The sequence below is a fragment of the Juglans regia genome, chromosome 13 (assembly GCF_001411555.2).
Source record: "Juglans regia cultivar Chandler chromosome 13, Walnut 2.0, whole genome shotgun sequence".
Classification (NCBI taxonomy): domain Eukaryota; kingdom Viridiplantae; phylum Streptophyta; class Magnoliopsida; order Fagales; family Juglandaceae; genus Juglans; species Juglans regia.
The window spans coordinates 6474872-6502499 of record NC_049913.1 but is presented as its reverse complement, the minus strand read 5'-3'; the positions used below and the strand labels follow the sequence as shown (position 1 = coordinate 6502499).

At 34.6% G+C, this 27628-nt stretch overlaps 4 protein-coding genes across 6 annotated transcripts; 1 reads left to right on the top strand and 3 right to left on the bottom strand.

The window, feature by feature from the left end:
- Positions 1 to 1766: 1766 nt before the first annotated feature.
- Positions 1767 to 5207, bottom strand: LOC108993417 (glycerate dehydrogenase). Its single transcript, XM_018968330.2, has 13 exons — positions 4899 to 5207; positions 4730 to 4813; positions 4461 to 4601; positions 4020 to 4141; positions 3820 to 3901; positions 3362 to 3434; positions 3141 to 3232; positions 2972 to 3046; positions 2765 to 2872; positions 2595 to 2672; positions 2422 to 2466; positions 2135 to 2249; positions 1767 to 2048 (listed from the first exon to the last, which is right to left on the bottom strand). The coding sequence occupies exons 1-13, from the start codon at positions 5019 to 5021 to the stop codon at positions 2026 to 2028; spliced, it is 1161 nt and encodes a 386-aa protein (XP_018823875.1). The 5' UTR covers positions 5022 to 5207; the 3' UTR covers positions 1767 to 2025.
- A 1919-nt stretch (positions 5208 to 7126) lies between these two features.
- Positions 7127 to 9828, top strand: LOC108993419. Its single transcript, XM_018968333.2, has 2 exons — positions 7127 to 7569; positions 8771 to 9828. Exons 1-2 carry the CDS (start codon positions 7258 to 7260, stop codon positions 9608 to 9610), a joined length of 1152 nt encoding a protein of 383 aa, XP_018823878.1. The 5' UTR covers positions 7127 to 7257; the 3' UTR covers positions 9611 to 9828.
- A 1118-nt stretch (positions 9829 to 10946) lies between these two features.
- On the bottom strand, positions 10947 to 14741 carry LOC108993443 (CDP-diacylglycerol--inositol 3-phosphatidyltransferase 1-like). Of its 3 annotated transcripts, none has more exons than XM_018968368.2 (11): positions 14657 to 14741; positions 14206 to 14317; positions 13776 to 13860; positions 13617 to 13666; positions 12944 to 12983; positions 12717 to 12761; positions 12554 to 12619; positions 12314 to 12428; positions 12178 to 12234; positions 11981 to 12079; positions 10947 to 11420 (listed from the first exon to the last, which is right to left on the bottom strand). In XM_018968368.2, the coding sequence occupies exons 2-11, from the start codon at positions 14270 to 14272 to the stop codon at positions 11361 to 11363; spliced, it is 684 nt and encodes a 227-aa protein (XP_018823913.1). In that variant the 5' UTR covers positions 14273 to 14317; positions 14657 to 14741; the 3' UTR covers positions 10947 to 11360. The 3 variants fall into 3 exon arrangements, with proteins under 3 accessions (XP_018823913.1, XP_018823914.1, XP_035540504.1); XM_018968369.2 differs by lacking the exon at positions 14657 to 14741 and adding an exon at positions 14510 to 14606; XM_035684611.1 differs by lacking the exon at positions 14657 to 14741 and having other exon boundaries at positions 14206 to 14454.
- Positions 14742 to 17541: 2800 nt separating this feature from the next.
- LOC108993442 (probable BOI-related E3 ubiquitin-protein ligase 2) lies at positions 17542 to 19199 on the bottom strand. Its single transcript, XM_018968367.2, has 2 exons — positions 18468 to 19199; positions 17542 to 18306 (listed from the first exon to the last, which is right to left on the bottom strand). Exons 1-2 carry the CDS (start codon positions 18810 to 18812, stop codon positions 17773 to 17775), a joined length of 879 nt encoding a protein of 292 aa, XP_018823912.1. The 5' UTR covers positions 18813 to 19199; the 3' UTR covers positions 17542 to 17772.
- Positions 19200 to 27628: the final 8429 nt, after the last annotated feature.

Sequence of the window (27628 nt, the reverse complement as noted above, 5' to 3'; positions counted from 1 at the left end):
CTTAATTGATATATATATATATATATATATATATATATATATATATATATATATATATGCTGCAGCCTGCAGCCTTTGTATGGCAACGGAGAAAGTAGCGGCACCTTTTAGGAAGAGAACGCTGAGCTTGCTGCAAACCTTAATGATGTGGAAATTTTATCAGCTAGCTGAGCAATTCATACATGCATGAGCTTGAAGAAAAATGCCGGTAATTCTTGGTGGCAGAGAGAAACGACCTCAAGCCAAAGCTGTGTGCTGCGACCGCCTCCTCTTAATTATGTATGTGCTTTCGGTGATTTCTTGATGCTCAATTTATTTATACAATATTAAACGTGACCGATATTTTTTTTTTTAAGTTGTTATATTTCAAAAATAAATAAAAAATTAAGTTCAAGAAAGACACGTGAAGTAGTGTATTTATTAAAAATATTTAATGTTGTCGGTATTGATTTTTTTAAAAATATTAAATATTTAATAAATTATATAAAATCCACATAAATATCCATCTCTCTCGATCGCTTAAATGATCTTCAGCATCCAACACCAACTACTTGAGGGATTTGTTTGATCAATAATTGGGTATAACGTGCTTGGGTTTTTTAAAGTGATCAGCATCCCACTAATACGTACGGTGAGTACTCACTCAAGGAGAATGGAACAAGAGATGACAATTGAAAAAGAAACACCTATGAAATTTCCAAGCTTGATCAACACCCAAAGTTATTTTGCACTCCATCGTCAAAGTACAAGGAAAGTCGAGGCATACGCAATGAAAACGCATCCACATTATTGGGATTAGGTTACGTCTCTCCCTAAAATAAGTAACATATATAGTCCCAACACCTTAATGCACAGGACAAATTTAAAATCTTGCTAGGCAAGCCATACGTACATCGTTTTCCAAGTCCCATTTAAGGTGTGTAATGCACTCACCTCAAATGGTTGGATAAATTTTAAGCAGGGCCGGCTCAAGGGGTAGGCAACTAAGGCCACCGCCTAAGGCCCCCCACCTTGAGAAGGCCCCTAAAAGGGAAAAAAAAAAATTATTGTGACTCTAAAAAAAAAATTATAAAAAAAATATTGATTAGCATAAAAGATGAAAATTTTTTTGCCTAAAATAAAATCAATCTTAAATGGTAAAATTTGGTAAAAAAAAAAATAAAACCAGTAAATATAGAAGTTTTACTAAAAAAAATCTTATTCAAAATATATAAAAATTTCAGACATTAGTAAAATTGAAATAGAAATAGCGAACTGATGATATATTACTCTTGAATATTTTATAAAATATGATGTTTATTTTGATATTGATGGCCATATTTGTTTTCATAATGAAGTATTAAAATATATATATATATATATATACAAATAATGGACAATACTTTATTTACAGAAAAATTAGATTTTCTTTCAAATTGTTATAGTATTTATAGATATTTATTTTGCATTTCAGAAAATTTTAATAAAATTTTATTATTTAATATTTAAATATTTTTATCATTTTTAAATTAAAATATCATGTAATTAATGGTCGCCTCAGGCCACAAAATACATTGAGCCGTCCCTGATTTTAAGACCGAACCGGTATAATTTAGTGATAGTTGAAGGAAAGTCCGTGTATTTTCACTTTTTATTTTTTGTTTTAATTAGCCATTTTAATACGGCACGCAAATAAATCACTGAACTTGAGATTGCATAAAAGAGTATAAACCTCAAAAAGGAGCCAGCCAGCCATCCAGCAAAGCATCAGCACTAGGGGCTTCAAATTTAACCGACAAATTCCAACTCATTCATGCATACGTGCAAATAGATGTGAAAGCAGCTCTAAGTTTAAGCCATTGCATAGGCAGTCATTAAAAACCCGTTATATAAGATAGTGAAGTAGATATACATAATTATCAGCTCTCTTCATACTGACATGATCTGAAATTAATGATCTCTCAAGAGGCAGCCATGCTCCAACATTTACAAGAAAGTAGACAATTTGCACCAGAAGACCCTTATGAAATCAGCATCGATCCATAATTACAGCTTTGAAACAGGTAAACCTGCAATTGTGACAAAACTCAAGTTAAGAGTAGAGAAATTAGTTCCCCGACTATGATTTTTGGTGGTGTCAGAAAGGTTATATTACCCAAGGCCTTGGAATTGACAATGCTTGGAGATGCAGCTGGAGGTGGCACATTCGGATTGAGGAATGGTTCTACCCTATTTGGATCAGACCAAAGTGGATATCCTTTAATCTTTCCCTGTAATTTGGGAAGGCAAAGAGTACTGTTAGTAGTTTCACAATGAAATCAAGTCACAGCCAAAGCTAGAAGAACGGAGACTTGTTGAAAGGGAACTTGATTAACTATGACAAATGCTTTTTTGCTCTTCTTTTTTTTTGCTCTTTTTAGTTTTCAACTTTCATCTGCATACCAGTACATTCAGAGCAGCCAGTGTTGCCATTCCTTCACGTGTCCACTACATAAATCATGAAGGAAATATTATTACTTTTTGTAACTAAATAATCTTAAAAGAAGCAGGCTAATAGGCCATGGTCATGTCAATATGTTTGCATTGAGTCAACACAAAGAATGCATCAATATTACCTTGGAAGCCGAAGCAATGTGAGGTACCACAATTGCATTCTTCATGTCAGCAAGCCCAGGTTTCATGAAGGGTTCATCCTAAGACAATAAAATTGAACTACTTTATCTTCAATTATTTTTCTTCTGTCAGTGAATCAAGTTTTAAGACACAGTAGGTGTGAATTGGTTACCTCAAAGACATCAAGACCAACCCTAAACATGGGATTCTCTCTCAAATGTTCCACAAGAGCTACTTCATCAACAACCGGCCCCCTACTACAGTTTACAAGGATTGCTTCCTACAAAAATAGACTTCATATTGTTAGCAAGGTGCAGCAGATAAATCTGATAAATCACATCATCAATAATAAGAAATAATAAGAAAATATTATAATTACCTTCTTCATGATTGCTAGTCTTTCTTTGTTAACAAGATGATAAGTGGTTTTGTCCAGGACTGGGTGAAGACTTATCTACAGAGAGTCCCAATAATATATCATTTTTCTGAAACCTAATTATCAACCTAAGATAATGAAGGCACATTAAACTCATAGCATGAAGTCCTACCACATCGGCCTCTCGGAGCACCTCTTCCATGGAGGATGCTCTTTTCCAAGTTACAGGCTTTTCACCGCTGGCCTTTAGGAACTCAGCATAAGCTACAATTCAGGAACAAATTATCATAAGCCCAAAGGCGCATAGATTTTTTGTTTAAATTCTTCTCTTCTTTCCATTCTGAGAAAGAGAAGAACAGAGCTTATTAACATCAATGGTTTACTTAGACATGCCTGTCACAAACTTTTCTAGGCGTGTGGCCTGGTAAAGATCATAGTAAATTAGGTTCATCTTGAATCCTTCAACCTGTGACATTAGAGCAAATACACTTTCATCAACATAGTAAATTACACTCTAATCCAAAGTTGAACAGGGATGCTTTATTCCTTACACTTCCAGCATAAATTATATCACTTGTCCTGGTGTTGAGTTATATAATAGATTGCAATAAGACGGATATCTAGGATACCTTGGCAGTTTTACGTTAACAGTTGAAAATTGTATCATATATTCTTAATTTTTAAATTTATGACCCCACAACTCAATCCAATCAATTCTAACAATCATCAGGTAATTGATAATGGATCCACTGAGTAGTCTAGCTAGGCACCGAACAAATTCAACTCAACTTGGTCAAATTAGATTAAGTTTCAAGAAATTTCAATTTGAAGTTCAAATTATAAGGATTTACCATCATTCTGGCATAAGCAGATCCAATGCGACCAGCTCCAATCACCCCAACAGTCTGTCCTTTAAGCAGGTTTCCCACAAACCTATCAGAAAAAGAAGGCCAAATCATGCTTTGTTCTTGATCATCTGAAACTTATAACTCATTCACCTGATATGAAATACAAGCAAATTGATAGATGTGACTTATAAAAGTGATCATACAGATTAGGAAGCCACCCATCATATAGGCCTGCCCTCATGAACTCATCTGCTTCAACTATTCTTCTAGCAGCTGATAAAGAAAGTGAAGCTGCCAGCTCTGCAGTGGTCTCAGTAAGCACTCCCTAACCATATTAACAATAAAATTGATCTCAGTATTTGCCTTCTTTTTTCCCAGTACACTAAACCCAAAATTTAACCATATATGAACAAAATACAATAAAAACAAGGCAAATAAGTATCTGTACATGTATGGAGGTGCCTTCAACAAAATTAATTAAATGGGTATATGTACCATGGTCCACAACATGTTAAGAATCGTAATACTAGCAATAGCATGGTCAAATATCTATAAATATCAGATATCTCAATGAACACGTGCACAAAATGCACAACACAGAGCCACAGACACAAAACAAACAATCAAACAAGAAAAGAACTTACAGGAGTGTTTCCAACAGCAACACCATACTTGTTAGCAGCATTGACATCAACGTTGTTGTAACCAACCGCCATGTTACTGAAAGCTGTCCCTCCTGCTCTTCTCAATGCTGAAAATAGAACCTCTCCCCAGTCTTCTGTCAACTGAAACGCTTACCCAAGCATCTCTCAACAACACCAAAAATCAAAACTAAAATCCAAAACCAAAGTAAAAGAAAGAGAATCATTTCTGAGCAGTTCCAAAATGACTTGGTCCATCATATTAACGATACCTGTCCAATCACTCCGTCGCACTTGTTGCCGATGAGAGCAATGATATCTTCCACAGAGAGTATAGTTTTCTTTTCTGTGCATATCTGAATGAGCATGAACAAAATCAAATACTAAACTTTTCAAAAGAGAAGGACTCGGAAGAGATAAGAACAATAAAATGAAACTTACTTCGACTCGACAATCTTGTTCAATTAACAGATTTATCCAGCGCGTTCCAGGCATGGGTTTTGTGCTAACAACTCTGTATTTCCCATTCGGGTTCCACACCTCAATGGAAACCGGTTTGGCCATGAAAGCTAATATTCGAAGTTGCAGAGAATGCCGAGTGAAACACAGAGTTTCTCCAACTCCGGGTAACTCAACACTTTCTTAAAAACCTGTGCTGGTATGGTGTAAGTGCAGTACACTGTTAGACTTCACCAATAAGAACAGTTCATTTTGTATGAATTTTGACTTTTCGCTTTTTGACTTGATGATCTTTAAGGTCTGCTAGCTTATATGGGTACACTGGATATAATCCTCTCGGGATAGAGTGAGCTGAAAGTGGTTCTTCGTGCTTGGAGTATTTGGGCCTTTCATTGCGTATAAGATAATGGATGACGCTGCTTCCCGACTGGATGACACGTAAGGCTTCGTTGGGTCCTTCCCCCTAAATTACAGAAATAACCCTCTGTCCCCAACAAAATTTTGCTAAATCAAGTGGATAATGCTACTCTAATGGGCCGAGCCCAATAATCAAACATACAATACCCAAATGTGCCACTACACCCTCATTTACCTATGCTCAAAAGGAATTGGGTTATTCGAGCCCAAGTACTAGAGGTCCATTTGTAGCCCAATAATATAAGCTGCCCGCCACCAACGAGAGGAGCACAATGTTGCTGTGCGTGTGTAGCGCGCACACAAGCGCGAGGTCTGTATGCATCTGTGCGAAGGCAAGCGCGAGTGGGGAACGTGCTTTTCACCCCTTGCCTTTTGGTTTAGGGAAAAAAAAATGTTATTTTATTTACATAACGCGGATTTTTTAAATTACCAAATAATAATTTAGATATAATAAAAGAAATTTAGATTTATACCATGTAATAAGCCAGCTCGTGCTAACATTTAAAAATAAAAATAAAAATCTAATTACCAAGATTATTGTCCAATAATAAAAATATTTTGTCAACAAAGAAATTGTAATAATTTGATAAGATATATTTGATTGTAATACTATTTTTATTATAAAATTAATCTAACGTATTACATTAAATTGCATCAATTTATAATTTTTTTTATATAAACTTTTTTATAACACTTTATCTTCAAAGAATAATTAAAAAAATTGAATATTCAACGATAAGACGATATCATTGCCGGCCTAACGAGGAAGCTTTCCATCTTGGCAACCCCTCATTGAAAGAAACAGATAAACGAGGAAATGGTGAGGTTTGAGAAAGGGGTCATTGGCGTTGAATAACATAGAGCATAACAAGAAGTGGGGGTAGCAAATTGAATAAATGAATGAGACATTAAAAGAATATTCTTATTTGTGTAGGGAGATAGCGTGGCCACAATTATGCCCCTAAGTTTTTTTTGGACAGATGATGACGATGACGATGATGGTTGCCTAACACTTTTCTTAAAACAAGTTAGAAAAATGCTAGAATGTCGCTTAGCTTTATCCGTTTATGTATTTAATTTTTTTTTAATAATTAAGGAAGTAATTTTTAATATATTAGTCTATTTTTTATTTTTTAAAAATATTTATATATGTTAAAAAAATGTAAAAATTAAAAATTAAAAAAAAAAAAAGAAAATTTATGCTAACAGGCACGACTAACAGTCAAAGTTGAACGGCAAGCTATCATTGCCCACCAAGTTATTGATTAGGTTTTATTATTATTATTTTTTTTGGCGGGTGGGGGCGGTTTAATAAATGATATAATTTAATTTGCTTGCAACTTGAACCAATAAAAAAAATAGTTGAGAAAAATGTATGGAAACCAAATTGTCTTAACAATAGTTTTGGCTGCCAATTTATTTGGTAATGTAGGTAAGATATTTCAATTTTGGGTAATAAATTGACTTAAACTTTAAGTTCCTCGTTGAATATAGTACGACTAAATCTTGAGGCACATCCTATATACAATTCAAAGAACATTATAAACAGAAAACAAAGAAACAAGAGTCAAGCACCACTTCAGTAATTTTGTATCTGTATTTCAGAATTCTCTTATTTTTAAATGATTTTTTTTTAAATTTATTGTATAAGAGTTTTTTCATTGACGTGACAATTTTCCGTTGAAAATGTACAGAAAAATAAATTTTTATCTTAGTTTTTTTTTCCTTTCCTCATTCAGTTTAGGTTAATAAATCAAAGTACTACAATATAAGCTAATATTATAATCTTATGTTCAATTTTCGGTTGAACTTTCTATGCCACTTTATCCTCAACCACCTCTCTCGCATTCTCACTCTCTCCGCAAAATCTTTTACCTCTTTCTAATCTCTCCACAGACGGAGGGGGAGAGACACCAGAGAGGCCATGGAAAGGCTTCTATACTCTTCTTCTCCAACCCCTTTCAAGCTCCACCCAAAACGTGCTCTCTTTGTCCCTCGATTAGGCGGGCTTGACTCCGCAAGACTTGGCTTTCTCCAAACAATTCCCTCCGATTCCAGACGGGTAAGCTCTTTCTCTTGTAAAAACGACGACCCATCTCCTTCTTCTTCTTCTTCATCGTTTGGATTGAGAAATTCACCAGCTCTGCCTTCTTCCCGGCTCGGCTCGCCAAATGGGCCTGTGCCAAAACCCCATCTTCTGAAACAGATCGCAGTTGGGGCAACTGAGCAACGAAAGGTATGATCTTTGTGCAAATATTTGTGTAAAACTTGTTTCTTGTCTAGTTTCTCTGTGTGGAGCTTTCTTTTACGATTGTATGTGATCATTGCTGAGATTATATGTTGCTATGTGTCAATTTTATGATGGTTGATAAGAAATGTGCTGTTTGGGTGCTGTGAAAACGGAGTGAGAAAGAAGAGAGTTTTAGTTATTATTCCCATTTTCCTCTGGGACTTTTCATTCAGATGCCCTTTATTATAGATGTTTACCTCTCAAATCATTCGAATCAAGCTGGACTGAGGATTACGAAGATCTTTTTGGTTCTCTAAATGAGGAAAAGAGAAGGGAAATCCTTGATTTGAGTCTAGTTTACAGCCATTAAATCTGTCACCGTCTATCAGTGCCTTTACAATAATTAGTTCCTGAACCGTACAATGTTTCCTGCATTATGGTTTTTGAGGTTTTGCAATGGGCGCTAGTTGGCGCAGCTCTGTGTTTGGACTGTTTTCAGTTCTTGTAAAAGAAAATTTGGGTTTTTTTTTCATTATCATGGTTGAAATTCGTGAAGCAAGCTGACATTGGACTTTTACACACCAGTAGCCTTGAAGTGCTAACGATTATTGGTAGTCATTTTGCAACCAACTGACAAGTGTTAACTCTAACGTACCTAAGATATTCTCATCTCAATATCCAAACACCGTAAACACAAACACTTTTCAATTTCAAATTTTTAACTTTTTCATCTAATCATTACCTAATTATTATAATTTTTTCAAACTTCCAAACAAAACATAAAAAGACAATTCTATTTTTTTAAATTTTAAAATAAAAATAATATTAAAAAATAATATTCTAACAATATTATAACTTTATAATATTTTTATTCAACTTTTTCTCTCATTTCTCAAAACCCCTATAAACATCTTAACTCAAATCATTTCACTACTGTTCACAAACAATTTCACTATTATTCACAAACTATTTAACTGTTATTCACAGATTATCTCATCTCACTATCTAAACGAGGCCTTAATATTGTTAGTATTATTTTGCAACTGACTGATAAGTGGTAACTTTAAATTAGCTAGAATAATCATCTTTTTTTTAGAGGGTTTGCAAAATCCAAATGCATCAATTATGTCCGAACTTCTTCTATTGGTCGATCATCCCAATTACTTGATGAAAATTACGAAATGTCCTCATTTTGAACACTTTGCAGGTAGTCACTGCTGGGACGTTGATGGTAATCTCTGCTCTAATTATGATCGTACTCCAGCCAGTTTTTGCGCCAGCAGCTTTTGCAACCTTTCAGAGTGCAGCTAAGGCAGGGGCTCCTGGTGCTGCTGCAGTTGGGGAAAGACTGATTCGGACTGAATTACTTAGTAGTGCTTGGACCGGTTTCTTTGCTGGTTGTTTACACACACTATCAGGACCTGACCACCTTGCTGCTTTGGCCCCACTCTCAATTGGTCGTAGCCGCATAGAAAGTGCTGCTGTTGGAGCCCTTTGGGGTTGTGGCCATGATGCTGGTCAGGTAATTTTTGGCTTGCTATTTCTACTCTTAAAGGATCGGCTTCACATTGAAGTAATCCGAACTTGGGGCACAAGAGTGGTGGCCATTACCTTACTTGTTATTGGTGCTATGGGCATTAGGGAAGCATCAGAAGTCCCCACCCCATGTGTTGCTTTAGAAAATGGCGAGTGTGATGTTGGTATTTATGAAGGGCTTGAAAACCCAACGGTTGGGAAGAAGAAGATTGGTTTTGCAACTTTTGCCACCGGAATTGTCCACGGGCTTCAGCCAGATGCATTGATGATGGTCTTGCCAGCACTTGCCTTGCCTTCTCGCATTGCTGGAGCTGCGTTTCTTAGTATGTTCTTGCTCGGGACCGTCATTGCAATGGGAAGCTATACAGTGTTTATAGGTTCGTGTAGTCAAGCATTAAAGGACAGAGTTCCAAGAATAACTGAGAAACTCACATGGGCTTCTTCCCTTGTAGCAATTGCTCTTGGATTTGCCATACTCATTAGTCAGTTTTTTGGCTATAGCCTATATTAGTATCCCCTACCAACTTTCCACGATCCATATTTCGGAAGCATCCTTGTTAGTTTTAGTGAAAAGAGCTTAAAAAAAGTGTCAACCAATTTGTTTGCGGCAAAAGTTACCGCATCTTGTATTAGTGAGAATCATCCTCTCTAATTTTTCTTTGGCGTTTGAAGGTTGTAATCTTTACGTACAAACGAATCTAGTGCATTTGAAAACCTCTTTATGATTCTTTTTTGTGGCAGATTTCAGATTGGTTATGCTCACTGTTTCACACAAATAGTGCTCTACTTTTCGCTTTATTCAAGTTATTGTGTGTTTTGTACGGGCCTCGGTATAAAACATTTTCGACAGACCTTGTACCATCTCTAAGAGTACTGCTACATCTTCCGAAATATGTATCCCGAGAATCCCCCATCAAGTAAAAGATGGTTTTTTTATTTTTATTTTATATATTTTTTTAATCATCATAAATATTTTTAAAAAAATAAAAAATTCATAATATCAATAAAAAAAATATTAACTTAATCATTAAGTAAAAAATAAAAAAAAAATCTCATTCGGAATACAAATTCGAGATCTAAATTTGAGTCCAAATTATTTCTGCATCTCTAATATTCTATAGTCCAATGGGCTTCCAATTTTGTGAGGAAAAAAAAAAGGATAAAGAAAAAGAAAAAATGAAATCGTGCGTTGACTAGCGGGTACAATTTCTTTTAAGGAGAGACTTTCCTTTTTCTTTTTATGAACGTTGTGAGAGAGACTTCTTTTAAGCACCTGCTCCTAGCCCAGCTGTGTGGTGGGTGCAGCATGTATGCTTTATTGATTATCTCTGCTGTCTTCGAGATTAACTGATTCTGGCGACTTTAAAAAATATAACATATAGTTTATCATATTATAAAATTATCTTTAGTATAAAATACATATGACGTATCGCATAAAACTACGTCAAATTATAAAATTATTTTTATATAATCTTTTTGTAACTGCATCACTCCTCCTATAAGATTATGGGACAAGCACCCGAAGAGTGGTCAATGATTTTCAGGACTCTTTGAAATGTGACAAGAATTGGTGTGCTACCGGTACTTTTATAGTTAGGCCTAATTTGAGGAATGCTCGATCCTTCATTTGTCTATCATGTGTCTTTTCCAAATTAATCTCCATAAGAATGCTCATTCTCAAGGTCTCCTGCGAAACAGCAAGTCAAAAGCACTTAATACTCTCGAAACGAACGGTTTTTCTTCTAGGCAACACCATCACATACTCGTACTCCTTGCGTTTGTATGCAGTTTTGAGGAAAAATATTTGTCACAACTCACCATTGTATCTAATTATTCACATACAGGTATAACAAATATTCAGTCATTTATGTTGGGGGGGGGGGGGAGGAATGCCTTCGCAAAGCGTGTTCAGTAAAAGCATCGTCAACATCAAGTTCCAGATAGGCAAATAGCACACAGGCTATGTGAATTAAATTATGGCATACAAACCGGATATAGACATCAACAAAGCTGGAAAAAGAATAAAGGAGAAACAAAAGCAAAAGGCTAAAAATGAAATGAGCAGTGAAAACCAGCATTCAGGCCAAGGATACACAAAGCATCATGGAGAGAAACCGCTCTTCTAACAGTTACAAACTTGCTTCAATTTTTCAGTAGACCATTACCTAGAGATTCCATTCGCTATTCTTTACGGCAAGAATCAAACACTAACTGGGTACTGAAGGCAGAACATAGTGACAGATATCAGCAGTAAAAAGACATTAGGGCTTCTGCTTTTTGTTGATGTCGTAAAGCACACATATATCTGCTGCTGTCTTCATCTGAAAGCATGAAATGATTTGTTTATTTAATCTGACTGTTGAATAAGAGTCACGACCAAGTTGAATAAAAACTAAGCATAAATATCAACTAGGGAATTTTCAGATGATTAAATGCAACATGTACCATGCATAGAAGGAGTTCTTCAAATTAGATCTCTTAATCATATCTACCAGGGGGCAAATGGGTGATAATAAGGCAACCAATGCAAAAACTTTACCACCACTATAGACAATAAAGTCACCATTCACCAAGATCCCAGAAAGAATACGATATCACTTCAGCAAAAAAATAAAAATGGATCTAATTATAAGTAACAAAAAAGTAACATTTCAATCATACTCAAACATTGGATTCTGAGCCATGCATTATGATTTTGGGCATAAAATAAATGAGGAAATGAATCTAGCATTGATCTTATTCAGGAAAAGAAAGATGCTATTTTGCTTTTATAAATGTCTTGACTGTCAAAATATAATTTGGGTGGACAGGAGTTCTTCTAGAAGTTATAAAAAGGTATTAATGTAGCTCCAATAGAAGTTATAAAGACGTTGATGGTTACCTGTATGACATTAACAGCTTGCTTGATTGCCCATCCAAATAAACTCAAAACGAGTAGAAAAGAAAGAACCGGACTCTGTCTTGCAGAAGTCATCAACACCTAAAAGAGAAAATGATTTAATTTTGAAACTAATATAACTTGGGAAATCCTCCCTGAAATTTAAAATCTTTGACAACAGTAACTAAATGTGCACTTACATCCATCAAATTTTCAGTTTGATTCTCCGCAATAAGAAACAATATTATATAAAGGACCTGCAGACTTGAAAAGACAAATCAGGAGAAGGGTCTAGTTAATTCTCACCTAAACAGACTGACCAAATGTAAAACTTACCTCACATGCAACACAACAATAGGCCATAAACATTCTGTTTCCGTAGTATGCCTTGAAGAGCCAATTAGAACTGTCTTTCACATCTTTATGACTAGCCTTGCCTAACAAGAAAGTACTGATCCAGCAACAGTAGAAAAATGTCCCAACATAAGAGAGTGCTGATTAGGATAAAAAGCAATGCCATCCAGTAGATATGATCATAAAAGAATATAAACTTTGGGGGTGGGGGTGGGGGCGTACCTGTACATTTGCAGCCAGTGGCTGGAGATATCCAAGGCAAGCAATGACAAGAAGACCAGCCCAGGCCTGCTTGAAATCCCCACCAAAAAGCTCAGATATGTATGCATATAAGTCTGAGCAATCTTCTTCAATGAAAGGTGAAAAATCTTATGATAAATCTTACCTGTATACTTGGGAAAGAATTACCAACAGACAAGCAGTGCTAATCCTGGGACATAAGACATAGTAATTACTATGAGCAGATACCTAAAATCAGATAATTCAACTTTTCCGTGGATGTTTACAACAGGAAGGATTATAATAAATAACTGAAGAAAACTCTGAACTGGTAATGATTCTGTTTAGATAGAAACAGGGAGCCAGAGAGAGAGGAAGAGTTCCAAAGATCACCTGTCTGTTATCATGTCCAAAACAGCTCCAAATGTTGAAACTGAATTGCAAAAAAATAAAAAATAATAAGTGAATTAAATGTTAAACCAAACCATGAAGAAAAAAAGAGAAAGAATGTGAATTAAATGTTGCAGCTCATATATTTAATCAGTTAGTTGTATCATATTAAAGATCACATACATCATCACATTATTATGCTCATTACAAGTTCTCTATCATAAGATAGGCTATTGTCTAGCAATACACAACAAATTTTTGAACAAGTCTGTAAAAGCTGAATCTTTAAACGGGGTTCCTCTTTCATTTTAGATTTATGCTCTATTCAGCTTCATATAAACACAAATTATACAATAAGGTTCAAATTAAAGCAATGATACCAAAATTTGAGGCTGCAAAGCAAAACAGAATGGCCAAAAATCCCATAAGAGATATGAACCTAAGAGAGGACCAATAGATTTTTTTAGCCAAAACATGAGATTTCTAGTAAATTTTTTTTTTTAATTTAATTTCTTTGCAACTAGAGATAAAGACAGGCCATCTAGACTGACAGCGTAAATGATAGATTTAATTCACACATGGGATGCACATATTCGGTTCCATTTTGCTAAAGATAAAGTAATTGCCAATAGCTACTGAAGTAAAACATAGCTGGCAACGGCAAACATTTCGCTACCTTGATTGAATTTGCGAGCACACCAACCATCCACCCCATCACATACAAAGCTGAGACCACATATCCAATCAATTAATGTTCCCAGTTTCACACAAGGTAATTAGGTAAAGAAAATGAAGCTTGAAACCAAAAGAAACCTCCCAAAGCGCTGGTTCTCACCTGAAGAAATAAAGAATGGAAAAAAGCCATTTGTTGGAGAAGCATTGGGCAAAAGCAATGCAGTTTATAATGATCCTTATGTACCCTGCATCCAATTAAGCGGTAATTCATACATAGGCAACATAAAAAGAATTATTCAGTCATTTATTCCAAAACAAAACGACTGCTAGAATCCAATTGGTGGTCGATAAATAGTTCAGTAGGAAAGGAAATCAAAACTTAGGCTGGGTTTCTATACTAAGTTGAACACTTAAGGCACACGGTATTCAATTGCTACTTTCAGAGAATGGGGTAGAATAATCTCCAATTTAACTTAAAAAAAAAAAAAAAAAACATCATTTCAGCAACCGAGATATGAGCATTCAATTGTCTAGCATTATATCCAGGAGCAAAACAAGAGAATAGTTCTCTAGTAGAATCAAATACTCACCAATGATATTGGGAATGTAAAGGTATACAGAGAGTTTTCCTGGGGTTGTAGTGGTCTTTTTCGCCATTGGAAGCTTCTCTCTACAACCTTACAATTGCATGAAAGGCATCGACTGCCAAATCAAAAACCCAGTACTCAACAATTAAATTCACACATACAGTTAACGAATATTGGAATAGCTGAAGGTACAGAAATCAATGGGAAGCATTCAATTTTTGTGTTGGATTGGGATCACCAAGTCCCACCAATTAGAATGAACAATAATTTGAAAACAACTGAAAATAAAACGAGGAAATGGGTCCACCATTAAATACTAATAGGACCCTCTTGATCGTGACCCAGATCTCTACCACGTGAGTAGGAGGTGGATTGCCCGCGTAACAAGATCTGGGTGAAGTAAACAAGCTAAGTTCGAAAAAAATTGGAGCAAGAGCAAAGAGAGGAAAGGAACCTGGGAAATTAGCAGCGAAGCCTCGCCTACGACCGCCTCGGCTGTGCGCTTACCATTTACTACGTTTTATTTTTTTAAAAAACAAAAAAAATTATTCGGTTTTTTCATCTTTTCTACTTTACTTTTATCTGGGTCCGGACTTCGTGATTCGTTTTGTTCAGATGCCCATAAAAGCAAAAGCGAACTGCAAGCTTTTGGGCCTGGACTCAGATAGCTAAGAATGTATTTGGGCCAATTGGCCTGGGTATCCTCATGAATGTTAGTTCCTCGCTAACAATGTGTCAATCTTAGTATGATAACAATAAAAAATATATATAATAATTTTCTTTTAGAAAATACAATATTGAAGTTTGACATGTTTTTTTAAGTGATCCAAGAGATAAAAACAAACTTCACAATAATCCCTGAAATTGGACTTAATATTAAGTGGTTCCTCCGCCTTAGTTTTTTTAATCAATTATGAAAAGTTGTTGACGTGATTAAGAGTCTGATGACTTAATGACATATAATCTAATTTTTCAAAAGAAAATCTGGATTCAAAACCTCCATAGAAGAAGAAAAAAAAAATTGTTGGAGTGACGTGCAGTTGCTCCATTATTATTTATCAGACACATGACATATACACAATCAACTTTTTAACAGAATTTAAAAATATCCAATCAAAATGCCATATCAATGGAGCATATATTTAAAAATAAGTTTAAAAAAGTAGTACTTTTAGAAAAAAAAAATTTAATTTAAAAATCTAATTTCTTTAGAAATAAAATTAATTAAAATTTAAAATCAAAAATAAAAAAAGAAAAGGAAAATGATAGTATGACTATCAAATATACTCCCTAAATATGCACACTTATATATATATATATATAAATGATTAAAGAAGTGACTATTAATGAATTTATATATATTTTATTTTTTTTTTAATGGTTAAGGATGTTAAAAAAAAATACTTAAAAGAAAAAGAAAAAAAAAACTCATTTATACTAATATGCATATTTGGTGAACACATTTGTTAGGTACCTTAGCATTGTCCATAAGAAAAACCCGAACTAGATAAAATTTTACATTTTTGGTCCAGAAATGCTCTTAAAATAAGATCATAGTCTAAAATGAAAAAAGAAAACATTAATATATCGCATTAGAAGTTTAGGGAATCCCCGATTGGAATTAGATTTTGAGTAGAGATCACCTTTAATAAAGTGAAAAATATATATATATATATATAAACAAGTTTTGTATGATTTTTCTTTTTCTTTTCCCTGTACTTTCGTAGATTCGTCTCTGCCAGTAAACTAAGCAGTAAAACTTCTCTCCAAGATTCCCGTACTCTTTCTCTCTCTCTCTCTACGTATATATAAACTGTATAAAAACTAAAAAACAAGGAAAGCAGAAAAGATAGCACAAACAATGGCAGGAAGAGAATTAAAAAAAAGGGGTTGGAAATCAAAGTCCCACCTTTTGTTTTCTCACTCAAAATATTCAGAGACGAGGGACCCCCACACGTTTGCATGTCAAAGAAACAGCGAGGAAATATCATTTCATTCACACACACACACACAAAAAAAACACACGCGTAGAGGCAAGTCTGAATCAGAGAGAGGGGTGGGGGAGGGGGAGGCCCCAAAAGAACCCCACCACAATAAACAAACAATCCCACAGTCTAAAGCTGTACGGTGAATGGAAAGCAGAGAAGGCGCCAAATAAGGACGACTCCTGCTGGCATTACAAATCTCCTGTCAACTCTTCACCCACAACACCTACATATCTCAATCTACATAAATTACTCAACCCCCCCCCCCCCCCCCCCAAACTCTATCTACTCCTTTTTCTCTGTTTTCATCTTTATATGTCAAGTGGGCTGTACTCATTTATCACGATTTGCATTCATGTTTGTCTGATGGATTTGGTTTGAAACCAACTAATGGGTTCCAGCCAATGCATTTTGAAAGAATATACATAGCCTTAGTCGTATCAATTCAAAAACTATTATTGATGATGATGCAGATATGACCAATCGATTGTGATTGAAAAGTACGTTTGATCACTTCTTGTTATGTCCAAAACGGATAAGAATCTTTGTATATAGTTTAAGTTGGAATATAGTGCCCAATGAATGAAGATAATCCCATTCACATTAATCTGCAATAAAGTAATGCATGTACGGTGCAGGGCTAGGTAATAATCAAAGCTTCCCAAGTTCAAAGCACGCATATCAAGCATTCTTCGTATCAGATGCATGGGTTACGTTATTGATTACCCCCACTGAACAACACCATTTTTCTGGTTTTTTTTTTCTTTTTTTAACCTTTGCTTTCTTTCAACGCTTATATCTGACATCTGCCAATGACTAATAAACTGTACATGCTGTACGTTTTCTTAATAGTTAACTAACCGTGTAGTAGACAAAAGAAGGAAGCCAAAGCAGACCAGAGAAAAGAGCGAGAATTAAAAAAAGGTTTTGCTATTAAAGAAGCAAATTTGGCTTGTTCTTCCTCCTCTTCGATCTCTTTTTTAATGCTGGCAAAACTAAGAGGGGGTGGTGTCTTTTCCGTAGCTGTTGCAAAGTTTCTCAGCTAATCCTAGCTTGGCAGCATGCTTTTCACACCCTTTTCAGAAACCCAAAATTATTTCTCCCCAGCCCATTTATTAGGCATCTGTACGTAGGGGGTAGGATTGTTTTTTTTTTCTTTTTAATGTGAAGTGTGAACATTGACAGGTTAATGTGACATTGCTTTCAATCCCTACTGTCACTTGTAAATTCAGCACTGTCAAATGCAAAATAATTGGTAAAATATGATATGAATAATCAAATCAAATCAAATTACCACGACTAAAAATGAAGTTGAAATGAAAAAAGAAAATGTAAAAAAGGGGAAAGGAGTAAATCCAGGAAAGGAAAAGATGCTCTGTACTATCCGTTCAGTTGATTTTTGGTTGTTTAAGGTACAACTTAAATCTGAAAAACAGATACCCTAAAAGAGTAAAAATAAAAAGTTAAAAAACTAAAAACAGTGCATGCGTCTAAGTTGGTACTGTTCATTCATCGTCCACTGAACCAACCCAAGCATAGGTCGATGAGTTTTTCCTTTCTTTTTTACTTTTCTCGGGAATTTTGCCTAGGAAATCAAAGCCTCTATGCTAGCCTTCTTTGCCGTTCTGCAGACGGGGCAAGAATCGAGAAGAGCCTCACAAGCTTTGCATGAACAAAGGTGCCTGCAAGGAAGGAACAGCACGCACGAACTCCCAAAGTTACAGCCTTTGCACACCATTCTCGTTCTCGGTTCATCCTCAAACCATGCCTCTCTGTTTTGATGTGCTGCTTCTTCTTGCTCTATACTTTCACCACAGCAAGACTCCGCATCTTCTGCTCCATTGTTGAATCCACAAGGGACTCTTTCCAAAACCTGTTCTAGAGTGTTATTAAGAGATGCAACCATGGCTTCGTTTTCTTGGGCCACTCTCTGCCATGCTTGGTTCTCCGACTCCAATCTTCTCAATAAATCTTCAAGCTCCATTGTTCTATTAGCCGCTCGTGCAATTTCCTCATCCTTCTGTTTTAGCAAAATATATGATTTTGATTCGATTTTCTTCAACAGTCCTGCAAGTTGTTGCTTTCTCTGCTCTTGCAATACTGATCTCAATCTCTCATTCTGCTTCCAGATGAAGAAATAAACCAATTAGAAATTAAGATCTGCTAAACATTTGACAAAACAAGAAGAAACCCAACGATCCAATTCCAACAATAATGTGGGAAAACAATAGAATTCTGGCCTTGTTAATCTGAAAATAATATGAAGGTGTTTTGTCTAACCTGTGCTCTGATATATTGATCTATCTCTTGCCTCTGTCCCTCAAAGTGAGAAGCTATGCTTTGAGAATACAGCATTGGTAGATGACTATTGTTGCCGATGGCATTGGTGTTGTCTTCCAAGGTAGAAGTTTGAGAACTGTTCTCAAAAAACAGGTTCTGATTCCTCTGTTGCTGATTTTGTAGCTGCTGCACGTGTTGTCGTTGTAATTGCTGTTTCTGTTGGGGATTGGAAAAGATTTGATTGAACCCACCAAAACCACCACAACCATTGTCCATGACCCAATCCTGTGAGCCGCACAATGGAAACCCAAGATTCTCCGAATACAACTGCGCTTGAATGGCCATACTTGCAAAGAAACCAACCCTCCAACACCCACAACTTCCAAAACAAAGAACAGACGGCACCAATTACCAAACCAAAACCAAACGATAAAAAACAAGACCCTCTTTCCTCAGATCTTTCTCAGCCCTTCTCTAGCAGATGACCAAATGGGTTTGCTTCAAACCATTGCTTGACTTGTTCTTGAAGAATAAAAGGGCTTCGATTTTTTTTTCTCTCTGCTTGTTCTCTGGTACAATGCTCTGGTTTTAAGGAACATGCAAAAAACAAACGTGGCGATGGGGAGAGTGCGGTACCTATATATATACTTTGGAAAACGAAGATATGGTTAATATATAGGTAGTAGATAATTCTGATTGAAATATAAAGTAGCTGAAAGCTTGAAAGGAAAAGAGAGACGGCCTAGGATACTGGTATATATATATATATATATCTATCTCTCTCTATCTTTAACTTTTTCTCCCTCTTTTTTCTCTATCTTCCAAGGCTCTTAAGCATCATTAAAGAGAGATGTGTGGGACGCGGTAAGCAACGACGTAGACATGCAGATTTTGTGACTAAACTATCGGGTCAGAGATTTCAGAGGGCGTTTGTTTTTGAATAAAGAAATTCAATTCCAAGTTGGGTATGGGTGAGAAACTCTCAGAGCCCCGGTGAATAAGTTCTCATTTAAGAGAGAGAGAGAGAGAGAGAGATTTGTCAGGTTGGTCATCTGGAAAGTCTGAATGATAGGTTTTCTTTCTTTTTCTGTTAAACAAAATAATTTTAGTGTTTATTAAAAAATATATATATTTTAGGAATACCATATTTCATGCTGTCCCGATTTAATCTGCGATTTAAACAGTATAATAAGATAGAAATAATTTTAAATAAAAATTAAAATTAATTAAATATTATTTTTTAATATTATTATTATTTTAAAATTTTGAAAAATTAAAGTATTTATTATATTTTATATAAAAATTTTAAAAAATTATAACAATAAAATAAAACGAAATAAAATAAAATACTTTAACTGACTAAATATAAGCTGTACTCTTAGAATTACACGTGTTTTTTTCTTTTTAGGAACTTGAAGATAAGTATTTAAGGATTTATTTATCACTATTTTTTTGGTATTTTGACTCCACTAATTAACTAACACAAAATCTCATCTCGTAAAAACCTTCTCGAAATTGTTTCTCGATCACAATTATATTCTTTTAAGCAAATCCGAAATTTAAGATATATGAGACAATATTAGTTTATTACTAAATGTGCTAAAAACAATGTCATAAAATCTTAAAAAAAATATATATATATTTTCCCTATAAAATTGGATTAAATTAATTCATTTTATTTTCCCCACATTTTACACCATTTAAAAAAAAAAAAAAAAAAAAAGTGGCATACGATCGATCAGCCTAGAATTGGTCTCTCTGAGAAAAATATTTTTACAAGTTCAGACGTAATGTTTAACCTAATAGAGACTGACTGCTCAAATATCATATTCAAAAGGACGGCTAAATGGGCATTACTCTCGACATGGATGCCTTATATTATGAGTCATGACCTTGCTTTAGCCCAGAGAAACGTGTTGCAGAGGACTCGATCTTGTAATATTATGGAAAATAGATAGAAATTGTCCTTTGTCAATGTCATGTGCTATCTGCTTATATTATATATATTAGTGCTAGAAAGATAGAGATAGATGCTTGTGTGTTTTATTATGTTTCCTCATTTTAAGCAGTTATATACAACACATTATTGATCAGATTGATCATTAAAATATATTAACTACATATATTATCTGTTATCCTTTAGAGGATCACGATTTTTATTTTCTTTAGCAACTAGTTGACATATTAATACTGTAAACATGATTTAGAATTAAAAAAAATACTGTTATTCGTCGTGATCTTATCATGTTTAGTCACACTTTATCAACGTGTGGTGTGTTTTAATGAGTGATGACTAAATTCATATTTAATTAGTTTGAATAATATCTCTTCTAAAATTTATATTTTAAATATGAAAAATTATTCTCATCAGTCACTATTCACCATTTCACATCCTATAAAAAATACCTTCACATCTTATGAAAAAGTTATAGGTATGAAGCGTGAGGATGAATAGTAACTGATGCATAACATTTATCTTTGAATATATACTAATGTTAGTCTTTAATTTATCTTTTTTTTTTTTGTTCGTTTTAAATTGTTTGAATTTAGTCATCACTCATTAAAATATAAAGAATGCTATGCATCAATTATTATTCACTCTCACATTCCGCGTCTATAATTTTTTTATAAGATGTGGAGTGTGAAGTGATGAATATATAGTAATTGATAAGAAGGAATTTTTCATATTCAAAATATGAATTTTGGAAGAGATAGTATTTAAACTAATTAAAGCTGTATAGATAAATGGTGTAAAGAAGCACCTACAATGCAAGATCACCAATAGAGTGGATTTAATTAAATAAGCCATGTTTTCATGACCAATACAAGTACACTGCAAATTCATGAGATCCACAGCATTCCATCAATGCTTATCATGAATGTATTGACAAGTCATCGGTCCCAATTAGTGATATGCTTTGATTTTTCAACACGAAACATGAAAGGCCCATAGTCCTACCTTGAGGAAAATGACCCGTATCAGGGCCTAACGTACCACATCAACATCTTTGTTCCCTCTATTTCCCCCACCCAGCTTAAATACTCCCACAAATGGGAATTCATCATCTCTCTTTGCAGGTAACTTGCTTATCTTGTTGTCAAAGTCAGTCTAAATTAACATCATCATCCTTGTCTTTTTGCTGTTACTATACTTTTTATCTGGGTGTATTTGGTGTGTGATTTTCTTAATACATTGGGTGGTTGAAACATGAAAGCAAGCAATGATCTCCGATCCATTCTTTTGACAAAAGATAGATAGTGTCCTATTCCATCCTTGGATTTTCTCTGAAACTTCCACCGCTCATTAAATTCATGATTTCCGTCAACTTAATCAATCTATCTAAACTGCTTTTTACTGGAATCATGCAACACGCGTCGAGTTTACAAAACCCATCAACAAGATGAGTTATTGGAGTGAAACCTAGTCTAACACTATTGACTTGAATTAGGGAAAAATATACTCATAACTTATTTACGAAAAATCTAGTCTAATTTGTTCTTGATCTTCCGTAGCAAGTGCCAGCTCTCATCATATCTGTTATTTATGAGATTTTTGTCAAGTTTCAATCCTTTCAGATATCCAGTCCTCTATATAAAACAAAGAATTCGATGCCCAGCTGTAGTCTGTATACTTATCAGAACATAGAACAAATGAACAGATCTTCATATATAGGAAAAAAAAGCATCTATAAAAATAGAGCTCTTGATGGGGAAAGTAATTAATCTGACATAGCATATGCAGATGTATTTGGTGTGTGGTTAGACAAAAACCTATGATTAAGGGTGATGGGAGATGAAAGATACCAAATAAAGTATCCTTAAAAGAGAGACGGCAAAAGATTAGAATAAATATATATATGTTAATGTGAATAATCTATCCTCAACGCGATCTGCAATGAATGTAGACCGTGTAAATCTTGTCGGTAGTGCTGTATTGAGGGTCACTTTCTCTGTTTCTCTTGAATTCTGAGCTCCTTGATCACTCTTCCATCTGTAGTACTAGAGAAGCATATAATACTTACGTTTCTCAATGGCCAACAAACACCTCCACTGGGAAAGTCACGGCCCCACGTTGGACGGTACCATGTCATCAGGATTTCAAAGGTCCACAAGCAGAAAAAAGTCCTTGGAAAAACTCCCTGTTACATTTCCCTAGGTCTTTGAAAACGATCATCATCAATTTTTTGAAAGCAATATGGCATAGTTTCCCGTTTGCATGCGTTTTGAGAAGCAGATAGGAAAGGGGAGAGAGAGAGAGAGAGCAGGCACATATGGTTGTGGGTGGTGGACCCACGTGCAGCCCACCAACCCTGACCAAATGAGCCCCTTTCATTTCTGCAACAAGTGTGCAATCCATGTGAATTCACACCTCTCTCTCTCTCTCTCTACATTGACTATGTAGTTTTCCTTTCTTTCTTTTTTTTTTTTTTTTTGTTCTTTAATGAAAGACCAGGTTTTTATTACCATTGTTAAAGGGAGGTGCAAGAATCCAAAACCCATGTCTCGTATTTGATTGACAAAGTCTTTTCTGCAACTCCCCAACTACTTCGCTTTGTTTTTCTTGCTTTTGGCAAAGTGATATGGATGCACTGCCGTGACTCTCACTTCCGATGATAGGTCAACCCCACCAAACTGTTTTGAATTTCATATTGGATTTGATGGAGAAGTTCCTAAGATTCTGGTCTGATTTTTTCATTAAGATTTGAAGTTTTATGCTAGTGGTTTTAGAAAGCATAATAATTGCCTAAGCGTGGGGGGTTGAGGACCAATCTGATTGAAGAAACAGTAATTTTGACAAAAGCCTCCCACAAATCAAGGAGCGAGAAGTTTTGTGATCAAAGCATATTATGTTACACCTATAATATCATAATTGCGTGCATCAACTTTTTGAATAAAACCCACCCACGGCCCACCCCAGCTCTAAACTTTCTGCGATTTTGCTTATAAGGACTATGACAATTAGAGTGTTCATATCTTGCCGAAAGTCCTTCGGCGAAGCAAGGAAATCTTGTGTTAGTTGGAAATTAAGCAGTACTCATGCATTTCGTTGAAGTTTCTTTCAAGTTCTTCCAAAACCCTATTTATTGAAACCATTCTCCTGTATATAATCCACGTCCCCGGCCCCAAAGAGAAAAGAACGAAGAAAAAAAAAAAAACGGGGAAAGAATCATCGACACGATTCACCTGCCGCTCAAACTCAATCACCAGCATCTGGGGGACATAACAATCCAAAGATCGCAGATAATCACACTTTTCAGAAAACAGTAATCCATTACCCAAGTCTTTTTTTTAACAAAAATGCTATTTGATCCCGACAATTTTTTTTTTTACTTAATTACAGAAATATTTTTTTAATAATATTTTTAAATATATATTTAAAGATATAAAATTATCGGCACCTGTCTCGTGCTATACTGCTCTTTTTTAACTGTGTTTAGTGATGACGGGCTCTGAAAAGACAGGAGGCAGAGAGGGGGGGTCGGAAAGGGCAATTGTCGTGAGGTTACCAAGGCACCAAAGCTAGCTGGTCTCGTGGCAATATAATGGCAAAATACTTCCAGCTTGTGACCCACCACAAGAAAAAAAATAAACAAATGAAAATAAATAAATGAAAAAGATGAAAGGCTAGTGATCAGCTGACCCTGTGATGATCATGAGAGAGACTTTCCATATGATGTTCGACTCGTCGGTATGTGGACCAATTTAAGTAGGTTTACGATAAATCCCTTGAATGGGAATGAATTATCTATCTTAAGGTATATATGTAGTCTTACGTTCATAACAATCGGCAATTTTTTTCTTTTGTTTTGTTTGTTTAACCCAGCGGCTTGTTTCATGTCTCTGTTAATGCAACGTACGTACAGCCTGCATTGATATTTGCTTTGGGGCGGTTTATTTAAATATTTATATAGTCAGTCAATTTTGGCGCCGGAGACGTCATTTAATAATTAATAAACAATAAAAACTTGGTCATATATATATATAGTAGTTATATTTGATATATATATGGTAAATATTACACTAATGCATGCATGGATTCCCATTTTGTATCATGTTTAATTATTAATATTATTTGTGAATCATCGATAGGATGACGGTAGAATTGATGATCATCATATTGGTTGCATGGGAGATCAACAACGACATGGTAAAAGAGATCAGAAGGCCGAGAAGAAATTAAAGGCCAATTAAAACAAGGGGCCTCGCTCCCCAGCTTAATTATTATCGCAAACCTATTGAAAAGCAAGGGAAGCCTTCTGGATGATCAGTACTGGCTAATGGAGACTAAGGCCAGAAAGAAAGAAAGAAAGTATTTATTTCAACGAGATATTGGAAATTATAAAGATTCTTGCACGTTACATACAATATATATAGGAGTCAGGACATGCATTCAAATTCAAAATATATTGGGAAGTAGCTAGTACTAATATTTCCTTTCTGAAACTGATCAGAAGTACTAGTACTGCATGCGACACCTAAATTTACGCCGCGCATTAGGAGTTGGGGAAGCTTTTCTTTTACCCCCCCCCCCGGCGGCCTCAAGTCATGCATAAGTAAAACATAAAACAACCCCGGCCATCGTTGTTTTTTTATCGTGCCAAGTAAAAGATCAGTAACCGGTATTATTAATGCTTATCCCTTTGTAATTTCTACCACTTTTTTTCCCACTCTTTTCCGTGTATAAAAAAGGTGATAGCTAGCCTAGCTAGCTAGACTTCAAACATTAGGAAATTTAATGAAAATCTCTTGAAATTTTATTCATGTTTTTCTTTTATCTCCTTTATCTTTTACGTAGGTGTTTGGGCCATGATGCATCTCTCGTGAGGGCAAGTAACTAATTAAATAAATATAAAATAAGCGAAAGGGATCTGATCATTTTCTTCCATATGTTGCTGCGCGCCTTCTTATAGCTTCCCTCCCTAATTCCATAAAAGAAATTAAAGAGAGTTGGTTAATGTGATAAGTCAGGTTGATTACATTTTTAATTATTATTATTATTTTCAAACAATATTGGAGAGTGGAGACCGATCGACACACGGAAGCCATGTGAATTATCTTTGGTGGGGAGTTCCATGTAATCGCGATAATCCCATTGATGTTCCCTAGCCTGGCTATATATGTGGTCTTTTTCTTCGCTTGAAACCACAAAAGAAAGAAAAAAGAAAAGGCGCTTTGGAGTGCTTCTCGTGCAACTTTGACTAGGGTGGCCGGGTTGATCTTGTTATGATCTGTTCTGGCTGCTGCATGGGTCAGTGCGTGGGATGTGGATGACTCTGTGGAACATTGAATTATTATCGATCTATAAACAAACAGTACTAGTACTGATCATCCTTTTGTGCATCTATCTACCTAGCTAACGTGTGCTTTTTCTAAAGCGCATTAATAATTTATCTGCCTTTTCCACTCTTGACTTGTTCTTGTTTCCAAGAAGCCCACCTCAAACGACACCATCACTTATTTATTTTCTGTCTACTTGTACGTACATCTTCCTCTTCTTTTTCTCCCCCCCACTTCTACGAATTGTAGCTGCTGCTGCTGCGCGCTTCTCGTGGAGTACTGGACAAGAAAAGATCATCTATACGAAGATGCACTATTCAAATTATGACCAATATGGCCAGCTTGGCCTGAATATATATATATATACAAAAAATATATTTAAAAAAAAATTTATAAAATTTTAATATGCTAAAAATTATAAAATTTAAAATTTAAAATTTAAAATTTAAAATTTAAAATTTAAAATTTGAATTTAAAAATAAAATTGATGAAATGAATCTTACAAATAAAAATAGTAAGATGTATTTATATATATATATATATATATCTACTCCTCTAATAATGACAAGAAGTAACTTCTGCTTGAATTCAGGAATGGATTGACTCTAAAATCTACCAAAAAAAAAAAAAAAACAGTTTAGAAATAGGAATATTATAAGACGTACATAGACGATCGAACAAGGGAAAAACGGCTTAAACAAGCTGTCACAGCAAAAGCTTATTTCGCATGAACAAAGTGTATCGAAAATAAAGGTCAACAAATGTACGAGTATTAATAAAAAAAAAAAAATCAATGAAAATCGCCTTTCGTGCGATTAACCTCGAATATCTCACATTTAAGTGTATTTTATTTGCAACATGCAATTGTTAATTAATTTATATGCGATCTGCTCCATAGCTAGCTAGTCGCTAAAAAATGTATAGCTAGATCAATTGTTCATTGTTCATTTTAGTTATACGTACAAGGAAGATGATCAAGTTCCCAACTATGAAATTAGTAACGCGCGCGTTAATTATATATACTCTCGATCGGTAGCAATATACAAGAAAACATGATGATCTTCTTTAATTAATTTGTTATGTTTCCATGAAAATAAATATCTGTATTTTATTAAGAATTCCCAAGATCATGACTAAGAAAGAAGAAGAAAAAAAAAAAAAAGAGATTTCTTCCTCCTTCTTCTTCTTCTTCCTTGCCTTCCTAATTGCCATCCTTCTCTACTTTGAAAAAAAAAATATTATGAGCAAAGTAAAAGATCAGGTAGTAAAAATAATCAATGTCATGTCGAAACTGTAATTAATTAGGACGATCGTTGTTTGATCTTGAGCTTTGCTCGATCGTAAAATGTGGTTTTAATTATTTGAAAACAGCAAACGTTTGACAAGACAACACCTACAAATTTAATACATGGGAGTACGTACATTGCATCGTGTCATTTACTGATACTTATAGCTGGCCATTGAGATCAGGAATATGACAAAAAGAGGTTGTAGGATGGAGAATGATGTACACGTAATATTTTATAAAAATAATATCATTTTATAAAAATATTATTATTTTATAATATTATTATATAATATATTATATAATATATTGTGTAAATATCATTATTCTTTTTTATATATGTAAAGAGTGAATTAAGAACTGTATTCTTCGAAACTTCCAAAGGGGCAGGTTTGGGACAAAAAATAAAACATAAAATTTTCATCTCATCTCATTTCATCATTACACATTTTTTAAATTTTCATACAAAATATAATAAATAATTTAACTTTTTCAAATCCTAATATACTTTTTTCGAATCTCAAAACAATAATAATATTAAAATTTAATATGTCTGATGTCCCATGATCAAATAATATAAACAATTAATATTCTCTGA